This window comes from Falco cherrug, chromosome 8, assembly GCF_023634085.1.
Source record: "Falco cherrug isolate bFalChe1 chromosome 8, bFalChe1.pri, whole genome shotgun sequence".
Classification (NCBI taxonomy): Eukaryota; Metazoa; Chordata; class Aves; order Falconiformes; family Falconidae; genus Falco; species Falco cherrug.
Window position 1 is genome coordinate 57,933,855 of NC_073704.1, and position 18,818 is coordinate 57,952,672.

An 18,818-nucleotide genomic window follows, 5' to 3' on the forward strand; every position below is an offset into this window, starting at 1 on the left:
GGGACACTTAATATCACTCAGAACACACTATATCACATTTAGGTACTGATGCTCCTGGAAGAATCAGTAAACACTAAAACAGCTTTAAAGATCTGATTTTTTGGTACTTACAGGCCTAAGCTAACAATCAGAACCTCATATATTTGGTAAATAAATCAAACAGTGGAACACTGCTGTGACAGCTTACTAAACTGATGACAAGAGGGAGATGCAACAGGTGAACAGCAGAAACGACGACAGCCATGAGTGATGGTCAGGGCATCTTAAGCATGGGGCTTGCAACGGTTACAGGCACAGAGAGGAGCACAACAGCCAAGAGGGAAATTCTGCTGCAAGGAAGGGAAGAACGAGCAAAAGGCAGGGTGGAGCACAGTGTTGCTGGGCTAAAAATCTGTAGGAAAGGTAAAGACAGCAGCGATGGGATGACAGACTATAAGATCTCCTCAAGTGCCTTTGGATCAACTGTCTTTAGAAAGGGCTTGATTGACAATCCAGGGAACCAATAGTGCAGAACCAAGTACATGTAGCCCTGATTTCCCTTCACACTGAAATGATGTTTAAAAAGCAAACCAAAATTAAGACAAATGCTGGCTTTGCTTGGAATAATTCATGAGTGCAAATTAAAGGAAGAAAGGCTAAACCACACATCAACCAACTAAACATGAAAACTGAGAAAAATAGCTGCAGGGGGTCACAGTGCCCCATCACGTGGGGGCACCTCACATGCACCGGCACATCTTACTATCTCTTCTATTGACTCTGACAGCAAATTCCTTTGAAACACATTGGGGTCCCTGGATTTTAAGCAGCCAGGAGATAACAGCAGCCAAAACCACCAGTGTGAGCTCATAGTTGCTGCAGGGAGTATAATTAACATGGGCTTTCATCACCTCACTGCTTTCTATAGCAAAGGAGGGCTGGATTTGCAGTGCCCACATCAGACCACTCAACATCTACACAGGAACCCATGGGACACTCGCCTGGACCCTCACCTGGTGCATCAGGCAAAATGACAGGGGAGCACCCTTTGGCAGAGTTGCTTTGACTGCAGGTATCTGGGTGCAGGGACTTGTTTGGGGCTGCAGCGTGGCCCCACAGCCCCTTTCCCACTATGTAACCCCCCACTGTGGGGGAGCAAATGGGCTGGTGTGGCAGAAGAAGCAGCACTGTGCTGGAACAACATAAAATCCAGGCCAGGCAGCAGCAGGTGCTGACTGTCGGCGGGGTGCTGTGTGTGGCAGGCTTAACCTGTCTGGAGGTGCATATATGGGTTTCATGCAAGGGGGCTGGAATAGCCTTTTAATCCACCCTTCATCAGTATTTTGGGCACAGAGAGAGCAGTGAAGAGCCCTCATTTCTCTTAAGGAATTTTTCAGAGAGGGAATGATCTCAAATTTTTCAGAGGAAAGAGTGCATTTGCTGTGCATCCTTCTCCCTGCCTGCCCTGGGCAGTGGGACCCATGGACTGCTCCAGCTGAAGCTGGGAAAGGGAAATCTCAGTGAGGAAGGAGATTTCTTCACAAAGATGGACTCACTACTGGGTTCCAGGTGCCAACTCTTAAAGCAAATTCTTTCAATCTCACACAGCATCTTTAAGAAATGATAGATTGCACTGGCTCAGAGGAAACTGTCTGCTCCCTGATAATAAATGAGTTGTTAGCAGAGGTAGCAGACTCCCAGATCCATTTGTGATCCAAAGGGCCTACAGCTGCTTCCCATTTTCACGATGCCAAAACCACAGAACATGAAGACAGCAAGGGATGGGAAGGCATCCTCCTGCGCCTGTCTGCTTGCTGCTCTCCAGTGGCTAAAGGGAGACTGTCAAGTGCCATTTCCCTTTGACGGAGCCTTTTTTTTTTAATGTAAATTTGCTGTTGTTGAAAGTGAATAATTCGCTGCATTGGCTACAGGCAAGGATAGCTAGGAAAAAAACTGCAAATCTCACTGCTGCATGCTACATTTCTGCAGCACCTCTTGCAGTTCTGGACATGAAGCATCCTATAGCTCGAGCACCCGTAGTCCTGCAGCAATGCACCTCATTCCTCTGGCTGCAGGCCCCGCACAGCTCCAGTAACAGAGACAGCACTCCCTGAGACAAACGCACCCTCGCCAAAGGCTCCCACAGTCCCACCAGAGGATATGCTGCTGTATCTCCGTCATCTTGACCCCGATTCCCTCCACGCTCAGCCTCCAAGACACTGCTCTAGATTTCACTGCACAGCCCTGGGAGCCAAAGGGGATGATTACTTTCTTTCCCCCTTTTTAAAGTTGTTCTGCTTGAGTTGCTAGTTTGGATTCCCACTTTTACTTTCCTTCCCAGGGTCAGCTTGAAACAGAAAACCTGAACGCACATCGCTGTCACACTCCTCTGAGATTGCTGTCAAATGGCAATCGCAACTCGGACCAGAGCAGGGTGGGACTCAGTGTCACCAGAATTTTCACATGTTTTGATCCAGGGTTTTGGGTCTGATTTGATTCAGCTGCCAAAGGATGCTACTTTAGAAATTACATTTTTTTATGGGGGCAAACGTAACTTTTTTTTTTTTTTTAATTTCTCAGAAAAGCTTGTAAGATTGTTTGTTCCAGTACCACGCAGGGGCTTAGCTGTGCTCTTCCCATTAGAGCTGGTGGGGATTGCTCAGTCAAATCCCTGGGTGCTATGTTGAAAACGCTACAGTTAGCATCTGAAGGCATTCCTCCCCTGATGATACTAACTCTATGGTTCCCAAGAGCCTACTCCTAGGGAATGGCAGCATCAACCAGGAGCATATCGACAGAAGGAAGGAGAAAGAGATCTGCTTAAAGATAGCAAAAGCAAACCCAAACATTGCTGTTAGAGCACTGCAAACTACTGCCAGCAGCGAGCCCGTGAAAAGGGAGAGATAGAAGAAGCCAAGAGGATGAGAGCACATCTCAGGACAACAGCAGAACCCTGCCCTTGAGGAGCCACTGCAGTACTGTACCAAAATACAGAAGGTGAACCTGAGAAAGGCTGTTTCTATGCCATGAACATATGCTTTCTTCACTTAGCAATACATGAGAATAGCACAACTGTGAACGGTTTGCAACGTGATACCTGCTTTTATCAAAGGTTTTACAGGCTGCTCACAGGGAAAGCAGGAAAACATTTGGTATCGCTGAGGTATCACCTTCAGCAGAGTACTGAGGAATTAGTAGAAGGAAATAATACAGCTGCAGGCACTTTGGGGTAGGATTCATCTCACCTACCCCTCAAGGTCTCAGGGTAAGCTGCCCAAGCCAAATTTGTCACCTTGGGTTCCTGTATCCACAAGGGAGGTAGCTAGGCACCTCTGGAGGGCAATTCCTTCTGTACTAAGACGGGTGTCTAAACATTGCAAAAGGATTGCTCAGTGGTGCAGCAGGAGAGCTCTCTGCTGATCACAGAGGTAACCTTGATGAGTAGCTTAGATGAGGGCAGCTAAACCTTAGCCAGAAAAGTTGGAGAGGACAAATTCCCATCTTCATGCTTTAAGGACTCAGGACCTGCTGCTTAAGGATGCCGCTAAGGCATGTAAGCAATGACATGCCACAAGCACTCTGGGTCAAGTCTGGGCTTTGTTCTTCCCCTCTTTTCATCTGTCTCTCTACAGACACCTGGCAAAGCAGGACTAACTTGATAAGCACACAATTCTGTTGCCTTACCTGGCGCTTTGCAGAGGAAGGAAAAATTCAATTAGGGCACAGTGATCCAGCATTTGTGCTGAGGCCCCATGTGAAGACTTCACTTGAGAACAAGCTCCAACGGGCTAAAGCTCCCCAAGCAAAGAAGAGAAGTTTGGGAATGGTCTCAACTGACAGCTGCTATCTGAGACGTGTGTCAGTTTTCCCACTTCAGTGTGACTGTTAAGCCTCACTAAAACTGTGATGATGCTTGAATGAGAATTCCCTCATTGACAGAGCAAGCCTGTACTCCAGGCCAGCGCTACTTACTGCAGAACAAGGGGTGATACGGGCTTTTTAGGGAAGGGCTCATCCCTGAAGGTGCGTAGTTGCTCTGGGAGCAGGGGTGGAAATGCAGGAGCTATCTCGCCTCCTGCCTGAGGGCTGCTCGGTGAACTCCCCGCCCCCCTAATTATGAGCACTTAAACACGGGCATGCCACGGAACATGAAGGTTGGGCTTTCTGGTCTAGGGTGACGGTGAACGGGTGACCTCCTGCAAGCCCTGGGACCGCGTGGGGCTCGGCGGCTCGGGAGAGGTGTTGGTATTTGCTCCCTCCGAGGTCTCTGCTGAGTCTGGCACACAAGGCTGCTAAGGTGGAGGATGTTATGATATAAATGAGTCAATGTTAGAAATTTGCCTGACTTCATCCACACATTTCTTGTGGGTTCCCAAACAAGCGATGACTCTTCCTGCCTGTCAGCCTAGGCTAATCCAGGTCCCAGCCTCCAGCGAGGCTCCGCTCTCCCCAGAGCCTCTCCATTTGTCGTTCCCACAGGAGAGGAGCACAGAGACTCCCCCATTACCGTTCCTGCACCTGGAAGCTGCAGAGAGTGGGCTTTGGTTGGCACAACTGTAACAAGCTGAGCAGAAAAGACCCCAGAATCAGGACAGGATAGAAGACTAAATTAATTCTGATTAAATCTGTGAAATGCACTCAGCTCTGCCTTTGCTCAGGATGGACTAGGGGCAGCTGCTGTGCCTGACTTTTTCTGGGACAGCGAACTGGAAACGGCATCGCTGCACGGGCTGTGCCACAGCTCACTTTCCTCGTCCTTGCCTGAAACAGCAAGGTCCCCTCAGCCCCTTCCCCCACTGCAGCCGTATGTGGTTTGGCTTTCTATTACTTCCTTTGGTAGTTCATTAAAGACATTAATCACCTTCTGCACAAAGACATTTCTCCTGAATTCCCTGCGGGCCAGGCCTCTTTCTCAGCAGCAGCCCCGCTGGCTGCTCCAGCCCTTTGCAGGCACAGTGCCGGTGGCCCAGACCTGCCCCCGTTTCCCCTCTGATCTGGGTCCCTGCCAGGCACCCATCGGGTGGTCACCCCCAGACCTCCCCTGTCATGTGCGCTCTGACTAGAGCCTCCTCTCCAGCTCACCTTCACCCTACTGTGGTCTACATCTCAGCACTTCTCGTATCCCTTTCTCCTGGCCACACAGTCCCATCTCAGGACCAAAGCACGGCCACCTGCTCCTGTGCATCACGCAATAGGCCATATCCACACGGGACGCGCTCATCCTGCGAGAAGGATGCGAGGCATTCTGCTGCACAAGGCTGACTGGGGGGAAAGAACAGTCTCATGTTGGGACCATTGCAGCAGCAGGATGGCTGCAGGCGTGGCAGTTTGCAATAACCACGGCATGCAGGGGATTCCCTGCTCTAAGCACCCAGGTCTGGCTCTGCAGCAGTTGCACCGAGGAAGAGGGATGCCAAGAGTGAGCTGAGCTATGGTGCTGGCCAGATGGGAGACACCAGCAGGCTCCAGCTCATATTTGGACAGGAGGCAGAGCCCTCAGAAAGTAAAACCTCCCCTGGTTTAGCTAAGGGCTGAAAAGACACACGGGAAAACCCCAGCTATGGCATGTCCACAGCCCCTCTAGAGCTGCTGCCTGCCCCCTTTCCCATGTGGTGTCTCCAGCTGCTGCTCCTGACCTGGCATTTCTCCATCCTCCATCCCAGTGTGCTCTCCTTGCTCGCCTGTGCTCTCCCCACGATTTCCCATGTTTGCTGGTAATTTTTTCTGCTGCTCACCTGCCAGAATAGCAACACCATCCTCCTCCTCAGGGATAGTGTTGAATGGGGTGTGGGGGCTACGTGGAAGGAAAGCTAACAAGGCTCAGGGCACTCGGGGGATATCGGCAGGCCAGCAGGAAAAAAACCATCTGAATCAGTGTAGTCACTGATGTCTTTTGCTCATCGAAGCTTAACAGCTAGGAAAGATCAAAGCAAAGCTTTTGAGAGGGTGGGGAGGTGAGAAATGGCCCTCCCTTCCAGGTGAGGTTCTTCCTCGCTGCAGCCAGATTACCTACAGCAGCCTCTGTACCCCTCCTCTGACCCGCCAACCCTCAACCTTTCATCTCCCTCCCTCTTCATCTCCATTAGCATAGTTACAGGACTTTGCTTATTAAATCAAAGCCGAGACTTCTATAGCATAGAGAGATGTAGACACATATGCTGTATCCACACGAGAATCCTGCCATCAGTTGTATGTTACATCTCAGTCTTAGACATCAGTTGTTTTCTTTTGCACTCCTCCACTCTGTCAAAAACAAATAAAATCAAAGAATGAAAAGACCCTCTTGAAGAAGCCAAGATAACGGCAATATATAGCTGTTACGCGCCTCTTCATTGCCTCTTGCTGCTACTTCCTCAAGGGATCAATCAGTCCTGCCATGCATAAGCACGTCTCCTCCTGAACTGCAACCCTGGATGAGGGTTGGCAAGGGTGTGGTTTGCAGACAATAGGGAAAATAACTGATATACATTAATAAAAAGAATCAACATTGCTGGGAGGTTTTTTATATCACCTTTTGTGGTGTTGTGGTATGGTGGGGTTTTTGAAAAATGCCCCAGAGAGGGCAAGTGGGTCTGGCTGCTAAAGGGCAGCATGAGAAAATCAACTAGAGACTCATTACAGTGTAAGCTAATGAGCGATCAGTTCAGCAGGTGAGCAGGGAACATTTTCTGCCAAATAGCATGCTGCTATTATACTAATCATTTGGTATTATTTTGAAAATTTTTTTCCTGGGATGATGGTGGATTGTTAATGGCTCAGTTTGGCCCCTCTTCTGCACCTTGTCTAATACCTGACTTCCTCGGGTATTCCCAAAGGACATCCCATGCTCTACCAGATGGCACTTTTCTTTGGGAAAAACATTACCCTGTTGCAGTTGTACACAACCAAAGGCAGAGAAGTAAAATCCCATCTCTCTTTAAAGGAATGTAGTTGAAATAAATGCATCTTTGTCTTCAGACTTGTGTTAATACCGCACCCCGGAGAATTTGGATCTGCAGAATATTAAAGTCTCCTTGACTTATTGCCTCTTTAAGGAGAATGTTGATTTTGTGTTTGCTCTGAGCTCCACGTGTTACTGAAGCTAACTGGGACTGTTCTGGTTTCTGCTGGCAGAGAGCTGTTGCCTTTGGGGCCCTAACCCTATTAAGGGAAATGTAAACATATATATCTAAAATTCCCACTAGAGTTCTGGAAAGCAACAGCGTGCTTCCCCACGCTGCCTTCCTTGCAGCCACATGAAGATTTCCACCCTCACCTTGCTAACATGCCAAAAAATAAAGCCTGTGTGTTTCTGGCTTAGTAGGATCCCTATCACATCAAAAAGCTTTAATTTTAGAGAAGAAAGGATAAGCTGTGAGTGAAAACTGTGACTGTCACACAATGGACAGGTCTTGACTCTGTTGCTCGCTCTTTCTCAAATCCCTTCTCTGCCTGCTGCAAAGCCCAAATTTTGCTTCTTTACTCTCTTTTTTGCTTCTCACCAATGAGTATTTGGGATCCTTTCCAGATGAGCACATAGCAGGTGTGAAATTCCCCTTATTCCTCTCCTGATTTTTCCTCATTGCACCATATCAGCTTTTCTCCTGCTCCCACAGCCCAGGATAAATAAATAAATAAATAAAAGTAGTCATGGCAAAGAATAAGTGCCCCCATGCCTTTTGGAGAGAAATGGACGCACAAGACTGGGGGAAACCCATTCCTGATGCCTGATGTGCGCTGCCAGCCTCTCAGCGAGGCTGCCTTCCCCAAATGACAGCGGAACCCCATCACGTCCCTGCTGATGACATTGGCCCATGTTCTCCCAGGGCTCTCCGTGCCCAGATCTGTGAAGGCAGACCGACAACCTGCCTTGTCCTGGCAGCCATAGCTGAGGAAATAGCTCAGCACTCATGTTCAAACGCTTTGCTTTCCTGGGGAAAGCATACGCGACAAGCTCTCACCTTTTTCAGTGGCAGCTGCGACTGCTGAGCACCCAGTGCCCACCCCAGACCCCCTGGACTCAGGAGGCTGGTGTCACCCCCAGGACCCACTCTCTCCTGTCTGGCAGGATTTCAACCACCAGCACCCTCCTTGGGGCTGGATCTGACTCGGTGAGGTACTAGCATCTCACTAAACAAACACGCACTTACTAGAAAGCTACAGCACATCCCTGCCAGAAACCGAGCATCCTTAACCTCAATTTGATCTAACGTGAATTGATGCTCTGTGATTCATCTGCCTGCATCACATCTTTTCCTATTACAAAATCTAAGGAGATGCATTTCCTTGTAGTACCTATGTTGTATTAATCAGGCTGTATCTGATCATTAAATCCATGTTTCTGTTGGCTAAACTCACATATAAATAGTCATAGCTAGCATCCTGAGCTCTGCAGGGAGAAAAAAATCCCACAGCACTTAACATGAGATTTCTGACGCTGCAAAAAAAAAAGCAAGTCTACCAACACCACAACAATTGCATACTATTACAGGGCCGGGCTTATTTAGACTGTGGAAGTTTAATTATAAAAATTGCATTTTAATTGATTGCTGCTGGAATAATTACAGCAACACCTTTCCAAGAAATGGCGACCATCGTATATTTGTCAACAAAGAAGCTTCCTTTAAATTCAACATGCAATAATTGTTTAATTAAGGCAAATTTAGATCCTCGTTTGAGAATGCTCAAATGTTTACTTCTTCCTTCCTGTCTCTGAGAGGTAATTTAAGAGATAAAAAGCAATCTCCAGAAATACTCTATCTATACACGTAAGTATCCAAGAAAAAAGAAGAAAAAGAAATACTTCATTTCACAGCTGATCTGGATCTAAGCTTGCTGCCATTGATAAGAACATAAGCACAGAATGAGTGTTCGCTACAAATCCCTCACTAATTGGTGCTGGGAGGCCTTCATAAAATATGAACAGACTCCAAACTACATGTTCATTTTCTAATAAGCAGAACAGATTCAACTGTTGATATTCTAGCAGCACCCACAGCCCATACACAGTATGAGGAACCCACAGTAACTGTAGCTGCGTGTACATGGAAGGAGAGGGATAAATAATTGTTTTTCAGCTGTTTTACAAGTTTTCTTGCAGCTATAAAATCCTGCTGCTGTCCTGTGCAGACTTCTGTGTTCCAGGTGCGCTGCTCCTGAATGTCCTTTCTCAGTAGCCCAACATCTAAGCACGCAAAAGCAAAAGCTGATGGCTGCATCAGCAAAGCTACCAGGCTCGGTGCTGAGCAGAGGGTTTTTTAGTTGCTGGTCATCCCTGCAAAGTGGCCTGAGTTTGCCGGGACAGATTTATCAAGCTGGTGACTCACCTTCTGTGAGTACCTCTCAACAAGGCATGTTCCCCAGGTCGCTGCCAGGGCAGCGTTGTCAGAGCCATCTTTGCCGGGTAGCGAAGGCAGCCGTCACCGTCTGCCTGACACCGCTGGGCTCACTGGGGGACTCGAGCCAGAGGCCAAAAGCAGGAGTCTCTGCACCACACATCAAATAAAGCTACGGAGCTGTGACTGAAACAACTCGTAATCCCCCAAGGAGCTGGGCTATGCACAGGGCGGGCATGTGCATTCCATGTGCACGAACGGAGGCTGAGACGAAGAACAGGAGAAAACTATTCCCTGTGCTGGTTGTCTCAAGTAAGCAGCTTCTCATCCCTTTGCTGCCAACAGCACACGGTCCTCCTGTCCACGGGGGACCTCCCAGGGACAGGAATCTGCAGCTCTCTCCTGAGCTTCAGACCTCCCGTGTCCTCACACAGAGCATCCCACTTCCCACACCTCTTGGTTCTGACCTGCAGCATCAGCCCTGCCCCGTTGGGTCTGCCCCGAGCGCAGTCAGTCATGGCAAAACCCAGCAAGGCAGAGTTTGCTGGCGACTGCGTTGAAGCTGTAAAGCTCTTTTCCAAACACGGCTGAAAACAGAACGTGTGACCATGTCTTTGAAGTTGATAGGAAGGGTTTTGCTCTGCCATGTCACCAGGCAAACCTTTCAGCTGCACCACACCAGCATTTACCCTCCATAGCCACCTGGCACTGCTCTATACTTGTGCTGAAGGAAAGACTCTAAATTCACCTTCCCCCTAAGCAATTGCCTTGGCCTTCAAAGAAAAGGCACAAGACAAAGTCTCTTAACCTTTAGTTAAGAACCCTCAAAGGAGCAGGTGTGTATTTTCATACCCGTAAACCACAGCACACACCCAGCTGCAAACACAGAGCCTGTTCATTACCATCAATTCTGTGGGATGGAATGAATTCAGGAAGATATTTCAGTTATTGAAATACGCTCATGTTTCAGTGGTTACCACAGGTTGTATCTACTACCTATTTTTGCTTTCTTAATGATTACAGTTTGCTTAAAGCCATAATCTACTGAGGTGTCACGTACTGGGACCACAGGACCCATAGTCGGACACTGCCCCACACAGAGGTATTCACAATCACTGAGTAAAGATAAAAAGTCCGCAACTGGAAGCGTCAGAAATGCAAAAGTTATTGCTGGGCTGTCACAGCGACAGCCCAGTGACAACAGCAGCCTCCTGATATTTTACAGATTTATCACTTTCATGGGTATTATTGTTACCAATTTACGATCATCACTAGCACATCATTAACGGCTCCCTATCACTGTCACCTGTGCATAAATGGGCGCATCTCGTACTGTAAATTCACCCACTGTCACACCAAAGCTTGCTCATCCTAACTGGTAGCAGATATATGTCAGGCAGAGGTAGACAGTGTCACAGTTGATGCTGAGATACATTTTGCATACGATCTCCTTAGACAGGGTGCTGTCATTTCACTGCAGTTCATCCCGCCACTTCATCATCACCATACAAGCTGCCCAACAAGGTTTTTTGCTTCTGCCATCACCACTGATTCTTAATATATATTCTGTATTTTGAATGATGCTGCTTCAGGCCCTTACCATAAGGACTACATTTAGCACACAAGGTCAGATCCTAGCACAAGGCAGGATTTGCTGTGGGGCTGGGATCTCCTAGTCTTCCTCAGTTGTCCAACTGGAGCCCCTGACAGGGGCAGCACCAGGTTTCCAGGGTCCAAACACCCTTGACTCAACCATCAGAGAAGCAGGTAATGCCAGTGACAAGGAAATGCTGTGTTCTCTATCTCCATGGGAACAAACCCTGGTACTTTTAACTGGTAGCATGGCCAGTCTTTTCTCAGAAGATAAGGACCACTGTGTGGGCAGGGTTCTTATTCTCTGTAAATAAACAGATCTTTCTGCTGGTATCTAATATGGGCAACCGGGAAAGGAACTTGCTGGAAGATGAGGAAGGAGACAATTCCTGGCAAAAGTTTCACTCCAGCCCTAAAGTACTAAAACCAGGTCTCCTAACAGCCTATTTTTTTCGGTTGGGGTGGTTTTTTTTCCCCCTAGGGTACATGGAATAACACCTTCTTTTGTGCTTACAAAACAAATGCTGCCTTCCATAGTCTGGAAGAACTTTGGAAGTTTTTAATTATAAGAAAAGAAAAATGAGGACAAGTGAAGTTGGACTGTGCAGAGTGCTCTGCTGGTCTGATCTAGGACAATGTGCCCTACATAGAGCTCAAATATAACATCCTCTGGGAGGCTGTCTTCCATTCAGCTTTTGTGAGACCACCCCTGCCCCTCTGGTACTAATGACAGATTTCTGAAGCATAACTAGTATCACGGTCTTGCTGTCAACGTTAATGCTGTAAACAAAGCCATTAGTGGCAGGCATAGAGAGGGAGGGAAAACTATGCGCAGATGGAGAATTTATTCTAGTGATATTCTTGCAGTTTCTGCTTTCTTCCTGCTATCAGCACTGAAATAGCTCATCCCCAGCCACAGTCAGCGACTCTACCCCAGGTGGGTGACGCTTTCCCTTGATAGATACAAGGTCTGTCTTTTTTCTTCTATTTGTCTAGTTTTCCTGCCAAGGAAGTGCCATTGGATTGAGCTGAAATAGTTGCTCTTCCTTGATGGAAACCTTGTAGTTGGCAAATAGACGGATATTAAGGAAAATCGAAAATCTTTAGGTGCGTCATTAGACACCCCAATGAAAGTGTGGCCAAATTGTTACTTCTCTCTCCTAGGTCATACTTGTCAGTAAATTCCTGCAATCTTGTATTTGCTAACCCTCCAACAGAAAAAATCACAATTATTTCTTCTTTTTTTTTCTTTGAGGAGCCTTATTAATTCTCTTCCTGTACATTCCTAGTTCTTTTTGCAGGAAAACATTTTTCCCTTCTCTGTATTTCTTAGCAGAAAGAACAGTTTGTGTCCACCTCTACCCCACTCTCCACCTGACTAAACTGCAGAGAGGATATTTTGGTGAATCAAAAGGATACTACGGATGTAAGCCAACAACAATCCAATGGGCTTTACAAAGGGAAGGGTTCCTCCAGTCCCTCCTGGCACCCCTCATATACACACAGGCTTAGAGAGTGAAAGCAGTGTCTGACACCAGGTTGAACCGACAAATTCTTTGTACGTTGCATCTCAGCAGTGCGAGCCCCTCGCGCTCAGCACCATGCCACGTGCTCCAAGGGAGGCAAATACTGCAACAGCCTCTAATGCAAACACAGGGCTGCGTTACAGTTTTGTTTTCCTCTGGTTCCCTCCTGGTCTTATTTGTCACTGCTCATCTTGGCTTTACCTGGCAAGCCAGTTTGTTCTTTCCTCAACTATATCATCTAACAGGAACAGCACAGCTAATGTACTGTGCTTCAGCAGGGTGCAGATACATCCTAGTATTGACTCTGCGATGCAAATTCAGTCTTTAATACTTGTTTTTAGAGCCAATGATTTTGCAAGTTCTTGAAATTCTCTTCCCTCTCTGTCATTATTAGGTATGCCCCTTACAGTGGGTCTGGCCTCTGCTGTTGTTTTCTGCTAGGTCTTTCTTAAATCAGGAGGACAGACAGCTAAACTGGGGCTGCAGAAGAAGTTGTTCACACTAAACAGAGACTTCTGTGCACCCCGTGGGTGAAAAGGGGTGTCTTCGTTGTACATCACAGGTCTAGGAAATACGGGAACGAAACCTCAACATAATGAGTCAGGCGTAGGTTAAAGAAACAAGAAGAAAGGAATTGTCGGGGGTTTTATACCACTTTGGAAGCACGGAAAGGGAAATGCTGAATAACTGCAGCACTACCTCACCCGTATGTTTTAGCACAAACCAAAGTGATTCAGAAATCCTTTGCCCGTGTGTGGGGGGTTTTCTTGCATGGACCCTAAAGATGAGTTGCACATCGGGAACAAGATGTCCCATATTTCAGGCACAAAAACCCAATCATGAATAAAGAAACTAAAGTAAGAGAAAGCATGGCAAATGCCACTACTTACAGGTGTATGTCATTTCAAAGCTGTCACTAATGTTCACAATGTCGATCTGGGGAAGGAGCTTAGGGGGTTCCGTGAGCTGAGACAGTGCAAACCTAAAAGCCGCATGTTCCTGGGATTGTTGATTAGGAAATAACCCCCCTGGGGAGAGAAACAGAACAAGAAGAAAAGTCTTATATGCACCTGTATTAGCAACCTCCTCAGTCCAAAATATTCCTGCGAGCAGAGGCTATGGCTCCCCAGCCCGGGAAGTGCCCCAGGAGCCCTCCAGCACACGGGACCGCTGGGTTTGTGCCCGCTGCAGACAGGCTGGGAGCAGAAAGCCTTCCCAGCCCATGCCTTATGTAATGCCTGGATCACATACAGGAGCCCTGATGCATCCCTGGGCCCGGCAGCCTGCTCAGGATGAACCGTGGGGTTTGGCTCAACCTCCTCACCCCCACAACTTCAGGGAAGAGAACTGGAAGCGCAGTCAATGTTCCCTTTATAAGGGGGGAATGAGAGCCTGTCTTCCTCCTCCCCTCACTTGTAATTAGGCTTGGTTTAAACCCTGCTAAGAGCAGGCGCCTGCTCCAGGAGGGGTGCAGTGGTTCCCCCACGCGCAGGTCAGACTGGCTGAGCCCAGCCCCACAGGCGCAACACTGGGTGGATGGGGACAGGGCTGCGAAAGCCAGAGGGATGTGGGACCCATGGCCAAACGACTGCTGCTACTGCAAGTTTGCTGCATGGAAAACTCCTACATTTAACAGGTGACAGTGGCCAGCCTCAAAGAGGGAAGGAAATCAAAAGTTGGTCCTCAAAAGGATCTATCTGAGCAGAAGCACCGAGAAGCCCAGAACCACAGGATGACATAAACAGGATAGGAACTGGGACCAGGCTGGACTCAAGCTCAGAGACTTGCTCCTCCCATGGACCGGGAACAAAGTGCTGCGGTAACCCAGCCCTAGGAAAAGTTTCCTGCTGCTCCCCCAGCAGGAAACTTGGCTAGCGGCAGATCCCTTCACAGCTTCCAGAACGATGCTATTAATTCAGACTGTCTCGTAATCTATATGTATTTAAAGGGAGCACCGCTATTGACGTTTTACAAGTGGGGAAACAAAGCACTTAGCAACAAGGTAGAATTAAAATAAAGCAGCAGAAAGTATCAATGCCCACCCTCCAGGGCAGATGGCTTGGGAAAGAAACAAATATGCAAGGACCTGCTATCGGCATTTTGCACATCTTTAGCATAGATGGCATCTCTTTGTGTGGAAAAGGGCTGTTTGTGCATGAATATCCACCCCCCACCCCCGCCTCCCCCGTTATTCCCACCCCCTAGCCTAATCTTGGGTGTCAGAGGAACAAGCTGCTAGTAGCTCAGTTAAGCTATAATATGTTCGTTGAACGGGAAAAAATCTGGGATGTTGAACAAATTTGGGGTAAAGGGGAGACAGGAAGGGAGGGAGAGAGGGATGCAGCATCAACAGCAATAAAAGCACCGATTGTGCAGCTGGACTCAGGCAGGAGTTGCCTGAACTTGGTGGATTAGCAATTGATTGGCATTGTAAAGAGAAGGGAGGCGGGAAAGGAAACCGGCATGCAAAGGAAGAGAATTCGGGGCTAGGCTACAAACCATCATCAATAAAGATCAATGGGAGAGTAATAATAAACCTGGGGAGGGAGGGGGGGAGGGAAGAAGAGGAACACTGAGAAGTTACAGGAAGGGAGAAAGGAATCAAACAGGCACTGCTGGTGTGCAGGGGAAGCAAGTAGCATGAAATGAAGAGACTTCAATGCAAAATCTTCCTCCGATAGCTCTGGCCTTATTCTTTAGCAACAACAACAGAGCGCGTCTGTTTGTTACCTCTCGTCCCAGTTACCTACAGATGAGAGCATCCTCACAAAAATGTATAATGCAACCCCTCATTTTGCAAATGCAGCAACGCACAATGGCAACCCAAGCATTTCTCGGAGCAAGAAACAGATATTTTTTTCGTGCTTCCTCCATTTCAGAGGCACTTTTCTTCCTGTGTTGGTGTGTGTGCAGGCATTTATTCCAAATCTTCCCCTCCCCCAAAGCCAAATTGATACATCTCTGTTCTTGCAAATCTGGTACCAACGCACAAATCCAGCCCTCGCGGTTCACCCCATTGCCCTCTCTCACACGTACATACACACACACATATTTTGCTTTTGCAAGTAAATGAACGGGTCAGTTTTCCCCCAGCACCCCCCCTCCATCCCTACCCACTTGATGGGGAGCATCACTCCCAATCAGCCCCGAGCTCTGCACTCACCTATCTGGATATTGTTGGGGAAATTGGCCCCTAACACCGCCCCTAGGAAACTGGTGCAGAAGAAGGCAAAAATGTGCTGCATATTCCCTTTTGCATTGGCGAAAAAGAAGCCCAGTTCCAAGCATAGATTTGATTTTTCCCCCGCTCTGCTCTCTTTAGCTGCCTCTCTCGCCTCCCCTCTGCTGCGCCTTCAGGGTTGCGCGTCTCCCTTGCTCGGAATCCAGCGCCGAGACTGCTGCTTAACACCGCCTGGCAGCAGGATTAACTGAGCCCCGTGAGAAAGAGAGAGCCCGCTCCTCATCCACATCCCTCCCCCGCCACACACCACACACACACACACACACACGGGCGCTTCCACTCAGCTCATTTCCCTTCTCCCAGTTGGAGCTCAACAGCTGGGTACTGCATCCCACCTCGCCCCCCGGTTATGGTCCCCCGGGGTCCCAGCTGGGGTCTCTAAGGGCAATTCCCACCTACCCCTAAATTCCTGGCTTTCCCCCTCAACTTCTCTGGGCAGGAGCTAGGAGGAACCTGCAAATCAGTAGGTGGCAAACTCCTCTAGAGAAAGGGCTTAAGCTCCTTTGCCTCTGATCTATCCTTCCCCACCTGGGCTCTCACCCCTGGGTCCAGGAGTTGAGCAGATCAGTCTCTACAGCCTGGCTCATTAGGGTAACAAATGAGGGTCGCACCCTGCAAACGTGTCTTGGAAGGAAGGATTTTGGAGCAACAGGCAGGAGATCCCAAAGGATGAAAAAAGGACACTCCACCACCACTCCCGGCCCCATCACTTTCCTCATTGACTTTTCCTGCCCACCGTTAACCTGTGAGACTTTTCATCCCTGTGCTTGGAGGAATCTGTGCTCACCAGCACCACCCGATAGGGCAGGCTTCTGAAATTAGGGGGCTGTTTTAGCCTGGATCATTATAGGAGCTGTTATGTGGTGGTTCTAGTGAGGTTGAAGCTATTTGACCATCAGGAGCTTTGCTCAAAAACAAAAGGAGAAGAACAAAAATCAATAAAAGTAAAAACAATAAAAAACAGCTCCTAGGCACAACCTGAGATTTAGAAATATTTGAGGAAGAAATGCTGTGAACACGGAGCCATAACTATCTCAGAAAGGAGAGACGATTCACCCATTTCCCTCTGAAACACACAAAGTCCCAAACCAAACTTGATGCCTCTTGTGCCAGAACTCGAATACTCATGACCAAGCACAGAGATTCTGCCTTACCAGCTGCAGCCTTCATATACACAAGGGGTAAACAGCAGAAAGGAAACAGAAAGGAAAAAGGATGGTTAGGGCAGAATTAGAAATAGGACTCGGATGCCCCGTGTCTTGGTTTGATGTAGGGTGCCTTGCCCTGGTCCCCACTCCCCATCTCCAAAATCATGTGGTTAAATTGGAAGAGCGTTGAAGAGCAGTGACCAATGTTCCAAGGTTGGGAATTGCTCCTGCATAAGGAACAGTTGGATAAATGGGAACTCTGCAGAGTGGGATAATTGAAATGGGATGTGACCAAATCCTACAAAATCTGCAGCAGCACGGAGACATTCCCTGTTGGCCACAGGGCCCAGGTGTGACATAACTTTATGGTGCAGGGGCAACACTGCTTTGTACATCCTCAAGCCTTTTATGGACAGAATAGTCTTGAAAACAAAGGTTGTAGCATCTTTTTGTTGGCAGATCCTCTATTTCCTCTGAAAGAGATTTACAACAGTTTTATTACTCCATACAGCCCTTCTTGCCAGCTGCGACAGAGTCCTTGGTTAAAGCAGCATCATATGTGGTCATGCACTATTTTCACAGCTAAACATGACGACTGGAAAATCATCTCTCATGGGGCTATGGGTAAACGAGAATGGACCACGATCCTTGCAGAATTTCATCTCTGCAAGTAAGAGTTTGGGATCTTTAGCCTCTTCCTAGCCAGTTTTATGAATTTCACTGTGATTTCTGGGATGACAAAATGCTTAAACACCTACGTAAATATCAGAGTAGGTATAGGGTCTCAGCGCTATACTCTTAACACCTTGCATCAGTGACGAGTTGTACTGATGCCTGCAACTTTGTGGACTCTTACAAGGACAGTATGTAGAGTCACAATGCAAAAAACAAAGCCCAGAAGACTTGCAGCTTCCTTATGGCAAGCAATAAAACATCCTTCTAGGATGGATTCCTTTTTTCCCCAAACCACCTCGACCAGGGAAATGACTCTTGGTGCCAGAGACGTCAGGTTCAGTAGAGCAATTGTTCTAGCACTCAGGAGTCAGGTACAGGTGGCCAAAGGATGCTCCTATGCTGCCTCACTGCCTGGGTGACTGGCAGCCCAAAGTCGTATTCAAGCACAACAAATTTGCATCTGCTGTTGATAGGTTGCACCTTCATCAGACTTCCATTTCACTCCTTGTATAATTTAAGCAATAGTGATCTGAGGCTAAAATAACCTGCTGATAGGTTTTATGGGCTCTTGCTTTCCATCTAGAATTTAATAGAAACAGCTGCATTTATAATCTGAAGAAAGGCACTGAAGGATAACCAGTGCAATGGAAAGATGCTAGCACATTTTCAAAACTCCCAAACAGCCTATCTGATAATAAAAATAGTAGCCATAACAATAAAATATTGTAATAGCTCACAGAAAGCTTGCAGAGTCACATTAATTAATAATGCTGCTTTTGTCTATAAACCTCTCAAAGTGCAGGTGGCTTAACAAGGAGAACCTCACCACAATTTAACAAGATAAGTAATAATAAGATCATTGTTTTAAGAAGATATTAATTTCCTTTTTCCCTATAGATTACAGCATTTTATTCAGACTTTTTTAGCACAAGGATATTAGGAATTAACTCTAGCTGTTCTGAAGGTTCTTTAAACCAATATCAAAACAATATAGCTTCTGAACCTTTGGCTAAACACCAGATTAAGTCTTGGGAAACTGATGAAACTCTTCAATATCACAAAAGTGGTCACAACAGAAACACAGATCAATCCACTGGTCTTCTGAGAGAAAAGCCCAATTGAATTACCTGGGTTCCTAAGAACAATTTAAAGAGCTTATTCCTCCTTTCAGATTTCAGAAACCCAAGAAAATAATTCAATATAGCATATAAGTATATTGCACAGTACCATCTTGATCAGGGGAAACTGAAAATACCAGGGAGTGGAGTTTTGAAGACCTGTATTTTGTATCAAAATGTTCTTAAGACATAGGTGGGACAAGCAGGCATCTGGTGGTTAATAG

General features: G+C 47.3%; 1 protein-coding gene across 2 annotated transcripts in view; it reads right to left on the reverse strand.

Moving 5' to 3' along the window:
- The window catches only part of GRIA1 (glutamate ionotropic receptor AMPA type subunit 1), a 125,548-nt gene extending 109,726 nt beyond the window's left edge, over nucleotides 1-15,822 (reverse strand). For both annotated transcript variants that reach the window (XM_005440585.3, XM_005440586.3), the window contains exons 1-2: nucleotides 15,576-15,822; nucleotides 13,303-13,440 (exon numbers count right to left, since the gene is read on the reverse strand). In XM_005440585.3, the coding sequence (XP_005440642.1) occupies nucleotides 13,303-13,440; nucleotides 15,576-15,657 (220 nt within the window). In that variant the 5' untranslated portion in view covers nucleotides 15,658-15,822. The remainder of the gene's footprint in view (nucleotides 1-13,302; nucleotides 13,441-15,575) is intronic.
- Nucleotides 15,823-18,818: the final 2,996 nt, after the last annotated feature.